The following is a 7224-nucleotide window of genomic DNA, read 5'->3' as shown; positions in this document are numbered from 1 at the left end:
TGGTACCTGTTGTTCCTTTCCATGTTTAGTGCTTCCTTCAGGATCTCTTGTAGGGCAGGCCTGGTGGTGACAAAATCTCTAAGCATTTGCTTGCCTATAAAGGATTTTATTTCTCCTTCACTTATGAAACTTAGTTTGGCTGGATATGAAATTCTGGCTTGAAAATTCTTCTCTTTAAGAATGTTGAATATTGGCCCCCACTCTCTTCTGGCTTGGAGAGTTTCTGCTGAGAGATCTGCTGTTAGTCTGATGGGCTTCCCTTTGTGCATAACCCGACCTTTCTCTCTGGCTGCTCTTAACATTTTTTCCTTCATTTCAACTTTGGTGAATCTGACAATTTGGAGTTGCTCTTCTCAAGGAGTATCTTTGTGGCATTCTCTGTATTTCCTGAATTTGAATGTTGGCCTGCCTTACTAGGTTGGGGAAGTTCTCCTGGATGATATCCTGCAGGGTGTCTTCCAACTTGGTTCCATTTTCCCCATCACTTTTAGGCACACCAATCAGATGTAGATTTGGTCTTTTCACATAATCCCATATTTCTTGGTGGCTTTGTTCATTTCTTTTTACTCTTTTTTCTCTATACTTCTCTTCTTGCTTCATTTCATTCATTTGATCTTCAATCGCTGATACTCTTTCTTCTAGTTGATCGAGTCAGTTACTGAAGCTTGTGCATTTGTCACGTAGTTCTCGTGTTACGGTTTTCACCTCTATCAGTTCTTTTAAGGTCTTCTCTGCATTGATTATTCTAGTTATCCATTCATCTATTCTTTTTTCAAGGTTTTTAGTTTCTTTGCACTGATTACGTAGTTCCTCCTTTAGCTCTGAGAAGTTTGATTGACCAAAGCCTTCTTCTCTCAACCCGTCAAAGTCATTCTCTGTCTAGCTTTGTTCCGTTGCTGGCGATGAGCTGCGTTCCTTTGGAGGGGGAGATGTGCTCTGATGTTTTGAATTTCCAGCTTTTCTGCACTGCTTTTTCCCCATCTTTGTGGTTTTATCTGCCTTTGGTCTTTGATGATGGTGACGTACTGATGGAGTTTTGGTGTGGGTGTCCTTTCTGTTTGTTAGTTTTCCTTCTAACAGTCAGGACCCTCAGCTGTAGGTCTGCTGGAGTTTGCTTGAGGTCCACTCCAGGCCCTGTTTGCCTGGGTATCAGCAGCAGAGGCTGCAGAAGATAGAATATTGCTGAACAGTGAGTGTTGCTGTCTGATTCTTGCTCTGGAAGCTTCGTCTCAGGGGTGTACTCCACCGTGTGAGGTGTGAGGTGTCGGTCTGCCCCTAGTGGGGGATGTCTCTCAGTTAGGCTACTCAGGGGTCAGGGACCCACTTGAGCAGGCAGTCTGTCCATTCTCAGATCTTAACCTCCGTGCTGGGAGATCCACTGCTCTCTTCAAAGCTGTCAGACAGGAGCATTTACCTCTGCTGAGGTTTCTGCTGCTTTTTGTATAGCTATGCCCTGTCCCCAGAGGAGGAGTCTACAGAGGCAGGCCGGCCTCCTTGAGCTGTGGTGGGCTCCACCCAATTCAAGCTTCCGGACAGTTTTGTTTACCTACTTAAGCCTCAGCAATGGCGGGCGCCCGTTCCCCAGCCTCGCTGCTGCCTTGCAGTTAGATCTCAGACTGCTGTGCTGGCAATGAGGGAGGCTCCGTGGGCGTGGGACCCTCTGGGCCAGGTGTAGGATATAATCTCCTGGTGTGCCATTTGCTAAGACCCTTGGTAAAGCGCAGTATTAGGGTAGGAATTACCCAATTTTCCAGGTGTTGTGTGTCTCAATTTCCTTGGGCTAGGAAAAGGAATTCTCTTCCGCCTTGTGCTTCCCAGGTGAGGCAATGCCTCGCCCTGCTTCAGCTCTCACTGGATGGGCTGCACCCGTGGACCAGCGCCAACTGTCCAACATGCCCCGGTGAGATGAACCCGGTACCAGAGTTGAAAATGCAGAAATCACCCGTCTTCTGTGTCGCTCATGCTGGGAGCTAGAGGCTGGAGCTGTTCCTATTCGGCCATCTTGGGCACGCCCCACTGGGCTTTGTTTTCTGTGCTGTTCTGAGAAGACATCAGCCTTTCCTGAAGCTGTTCCCCCAATCTGGATTATACTTTCAGCTTCTAAGATTCTAACCTACTAAACACCACTTCCCATCCTCCAAGGCTCAACCCAAATGCTCCCTCTTCTATGGTGCGGTGCCATTTTCTATCTCTCCTCACCCCACTTCCATGCAACCCAGTTGCTAAAACGTCCAGGATGGTTTGTTTACACCTCGTTTATTGGCCTCATGTGAACTGCCTCATAGCGACACTGTTTCCGAGTGTGTCCATTGCTTCCTTTAGATGATAAGCTTGGGGAGGCGTGCATGTCTTATTCCTCTGTGCATTTTCCACAGTGTTTTTCACAGTGTTTTCAAGTAAATGCTTAGTCAACTAAAGAAGGTGAGCTGGTCCAAGAGTGATGGAATAGGGGATCAGTCTCATCAACCACCCCCTCACCACTACTGTCTCCATACCTTCTTAAAAAAAAAAATGGAGTCTCGCTCTGTTGCCCAGGCTGGAGTGCAGTGGTGTGATCCCAATTGACTGCAACCTCTGCCTCCCTGGTTCAAGTGATCCTCCTGCCTCAGCCTCCTGAGTAGCTGGGATTACAGATGTGCACCACTACACCAGGTTAATTTTTGTATTTTTGGCAGAGATGGGGTTTCATCATGTTGGCCAGGCTGGTCTTGAACTCCTGACCCCAAGTGACCTGCCCCCTCCCTTGGCCTCCCAAAGTGCTGGGATTACAAGCATGAGCCACCATGCCTGACCCCATCTCCACACATTTTGATGTGCTTTCCCGCTTGTAGGGGGATGCAGCCCAGTGTGGTGGAAGAAGGACTCGGCAACAAGTTAAGGCAGAGGTTCTGGGTTCCTCTCCTGCCCCTGCCACTGACCTGTTGAGGGATCTCAAGGAGACCATCTCACCTCACCTCAGTGAGACTATCTCTAGATGGTCTCTCAAATTCTTGCTGGTTTTAATCTTCTTTGAGGCTTTTTCTCTCTGTATGAGGCCACTAGGGCTGCTATAACAAAGGACTCCCGGTTCTGGAGGCTGGAAGCCCAAGATCAAAGTGTTGGCAGGTTTGATTTCTCTTGAGTCCCTTTCATTGCCTCACAGGAGGCATCCTCTCTGCTGTGTCCTCACATGGCAGCAGGGCTCATCATCCTCAGTGAGTCCATGACACCTCAGATCATGATAAGCTTAGTAAATACCCCCATTGTCTTGTGGAAACGTTACTGAGCCACACACCAGTCTTTCTTTACATGTATAGTTCAATAGTCTGAGGTTTGTCTTGAACACCTCAGTGGAACCAGGAAAAATGTCATGATCACAGTTGACAAAGCTTCTTCTTGCTTGCCCAGCTTCCCATGGTATTGTAAGAAATGCTGCCTTCACTGACCTACACCAACCCTGTCCCTACCCTCCAAGAAGTCTGGTGTTTACTGGTGATGGTATGTCACTGACAGTACCTGGGGTCACCCAAAAGATAGGCCAGAGTTAGCTTATCTCAGAACTCAGCTGCTGCTAATCTTATAAGAAGTCTCATCCCAGCACTTTGGGAGGCCATGGATCATGAGGTCAGGAGATGAAGACCATCCTGGCTAACACAGTGAAATCCCGTCTCTACTAAAAATACAAAAAAATTAGCTGGGCGTGGTGGCGGGTGCCTGTAGTCCCAGCTACTCAGGAGGCTGAGACAGGAGAATGGTGTGAACCTGGGGGGCAGAGCTTGCAGTGAGCCAAGATCACACCACTGCACTCCAGCCTGGGTGACAGAGTGAGACTCCATCTCAAAAACAAAAGAAAACAAAACAAAACAAAAACAAAAAGAAGTCTCATTCAGAGTGGAACTTAAGTCTATGGCTATACCACCCTGAACATGCCTGATCTCATTCAGAGTAGAACTCATGTGGCCTATTTGCCTTTGCCTAAGTGAAAGCAGGTGTTATCAGGCATTGTTTTTCTACGAGGTTGGGGTGGGATTCATGATCAAAATTCCCGTTGTGGGCACAACAGAAAAAGGCCACTTATTTTGTTTTTCTTCAATCACTAACTGTTCAGATTGTCTAATTTTTTTTAATTAGGGACAAATAATATAAAAGTTCACTTAATTTAAGACAGGCTAAAACATAATTTTTTTTCATATTCTTTTCAGTTAAAAAATAAGGACAAGGAAGAGAAGATAGGATAGGAAGAGAGGAAGGTAAATATAGAAAAGGAGAGGAAAGAGATCACAGGAAAAGAAGAAGGAAGGTCAGATAAGCAGTCAGAGAAGAAATGGAAAAGGAAGAAGACATAGACAGGAAGAACAGAAAGATACAAGAAACAAGGCAGGGTCAAGAGAAGAACAAAATAACAGTGGCTGAAGGATAAAAAAAAAATTATGAGATTGAGAAGGAAGAGAGCAGACAAAGGATGATGAGAGAAAGCATCAATGGTCTTACTAGCCACCTCTTCACCTGAATGTGGAGTTCCCTGAAATTGTGAAGATGTGAGAGGAAGTAGCATCACGTGGTAAGGTTTGAGGATCTCAAGTCTTAGTGCCAAAAAAGCACATCAGCAGAGCTGACTCTGGCCTAGCCCGTTGGATTCAGTGAGCAAGTTATCACCAGCCCCCTTTAACAGACAGAGCAGATGAAGTTGAGGAAGCATAAGTGATTTGCTCACACTCACCTAGCTAAGTGTCTGACCACAGGATTAGGCCACGTGTAAAAGGAAAGATGCACTTCATGCTAACCAAGCAAATGAAATGATGCCCTCAGGAAGGACACTATCATTCCAAATTTCACCTCACAAAGAACTTCTTGTGACCTCTTCCCCTGAATATTCTATTAGCATTTGTAGGGTTGCACACAAGAGAATTTCATCAAGTTTAGGGGATGCATTCCTTTTTGCTCTTCAAAGCTTTTAATAGGATAACAGGATAACCAGAACACCAGGGCAGGGCAATAAGCTTTGAGAACTGGATGGAGATAAGACCAAGGTCAGATCTGGCTGTTGGACCAGAAGTTTCCTGAACCCCACTCTATTGACTAAAGATTATTTCTTTATTTTTTTATTTTCCTATAAAGGAAGGCGATAAAATAGGGAAAAAAATGCATTATACAGCAATTTATGGTTTACAAAATGTTTTCACATATTTCCTCTTAATATCACAATGACCTTCACATTATTTACTGAAACTCAAAAAAGTTAAATCGTTAAGACCTTGAATTCATAGCTTCTGTGCTCTTCCAACAAAGAGATTTTCCTTCAGGTGAGAGAAAACTTAAAATGTACTATGTCTCCCTCTCATAAATAGCATTGACTGCAAAGTGTTATTTGTATGTTATGTCTATTTAAAACTTCAACTTTTTTTTCACACTTTGCTTCCTTTTCCAGACACAATGACTTCCTGGATAGTGATTTTTTTCCTTCCAGTTAACAGTGCTTTGAATCCGATCCTCTATACTCTCACAACCAGCTTTTTTAAGGACAAGTTGAAACAGCTGCTGCACAAACATCGGAGGAAATCAATTTTCAAAATTAAAAAAAAAAGTTTATCTACATCCATTGTGTGGATAGATGACTCCTCGTCCCTGAAACTTGGGGTTTTGAACAAAATAACACTTGGAGACAGTATAATGAAACCAGTTTCCTAGCAATCATTTTGGATCACTGGACTTTCAGTGGACTACCTAAAACAGGGGACAGCTTTTGGAAGATGATCTCTGCAATGCTTTTCATCTTTACCAACGGCAAGCCTTTCTACACAGAGAGCACAGCAGAATGGCTCCTGTCACTGCATTCCAATGGCAGCTGTACTATCTACCAATCGTGCTGAGGACAGCACCAAAGGTTCCTCTCCTCACCGACATGCCTGAAAAGCACATGTGAATTTGTATATAATGGGTTGAGGTGCAGCTGATCTCTAGCTAACCATCACAACCCACCAACAAATGACCACAGGTTGGCGCTGTGTGGTCTTTCACATCGGGTTGCACTGTCCATGAAATAGAAACACTCACAACATCTGATTCCAGCGTGGCCATAATAACAGAAGTCTAACATCTCTTTCCTTGCTTTTTCAATATCAAATAAAACCATCAGCATCCTGTTGGATTGATAGCAAAGGATTTCCAAAATATTCATCTACCCGAAGTCCTCCTCTGTAAAGGCCAGTGAAGTAGGCACTTTGAAAACAGAACTTCAGATCAGGTTACCATGTCTAATCTATGACCAGAGAGTCACACTGATGAAGCCTAATACCATTCACCTTTTGGATTTTATTTAACGTCAGAAGAGATGAATTCTTAAGATATTTTTCTTAAGGTTGCCCAGGGCACAAAGCAAAATTGGACACCTTCACTGCCAAAAACTACACTTTAATATTCTTAAAGTATAATTTATTTAGAGCAGTATCCCTATTGCTGGCAAGTTCTGCTTTCATAAAATATGCAGATAAGAAGTGTTAAAGGGGATTCAAGAATTGTGGTTTTATTTGGGACTGTTTGCATACTCACATTGGTTTTGTTCTCATTGTTTTTAACAAAAAAGCAACTAAGTTTGGGGTTGTTTTTTGAAAATGAAACTGAAAAAAAATTATATGTGCAAATGAGAATCGGGTAAATAAAATTACGTTTTGCATTTGTCCATCTATTATTTTAAGCTTAACAAAGACCATGGATGGGGTTTATTGACTGTTAAGCATGTTTCTCCTGATAAAGAATACAGCCAGGAAACACATTGTTTCAGTTCACAAGACACATCCAACATTTTTCTTTCTCTTCCCCTTTTGCCACAGTATGAGTCAGTTACTTAATTTCTTCACTGTTCACTTCATTCTGAGTTCCTTTAATGAGATAAAATGTAAGCAGCTGACTAAGACCAGCATAACACCTCCTATTACATATTAAATGGACACCCTTTATCCAGTAGCATCGGAAGAGAAAGAAATGCAGAGTTCATGGGTCCCAGCCATTCTGGTAATTTACTTGTTCCTACTCACTGTTGACTAAAATCATAACTTGAGTTCCTTCATTTTGATCAAGTAAGATATTTCTCATGTATAATAAACTATTTTCATTAGGATTCTAGAAATAATGTTCCCACTCATTGACTACGCTGCCCTTTCCCTTATGGCTTTAAATTTTTCTCCATCTTGTCTCTTCAGTATGATGAATTGCGTCCTCACTTGTTTTCCAGGTTTGCTGACATTT

At 43.2% G+C, this 7224-nt stretch overlaps 1 protein-coding gene across 2 annotated transcripts in view; it reads left to right on the top strand.

Annotated features, from left to right (window-relative positions):
* RXFP2 (relaxin/insulin-like family peptide receptor 2) overlaps positions 1–6133 on the top strand; it is a 71277-nt gene extending 65144 nt beyond the window's left edge. For both annotated transcript variants that reach the window (XM_011946913.1, XM_011946912.1), the window contains one exon: positions 5408–6133. In XM_011946913.1, coding sequence (XP_011802303.1) covers positions 5408–5667 — 260 coding nt within the window. In that variant the 3' untranslated portion in view covers positions 5668–6133. The remainder of the gene's footprint in view (positions 1–5407) is intronic.
* The last annotated feature ends 1091 nt before the right edge of the window (positions 6134–7224 follow it).

Source organism: Colobus angolensis, unplaced genomic scaffold, assembly GCF_000951035.1.
Source record: "Colobus angolensis palliatus isolate OR3802 unplaced genomic scaffold, Cang.pa_1.0 Scaffold255, whole genome shotgun sequence".
In the NCBI taxonomy this organism is placed as follows: Eukaryota; Metazoa; Chordata; class Mammalia; order Primates; family Cercopithecidae; genus Colobus; species Colobus angolensis.
This window is presented reverse-complemented; position numbering and strand designations above follow the sequence as displayed.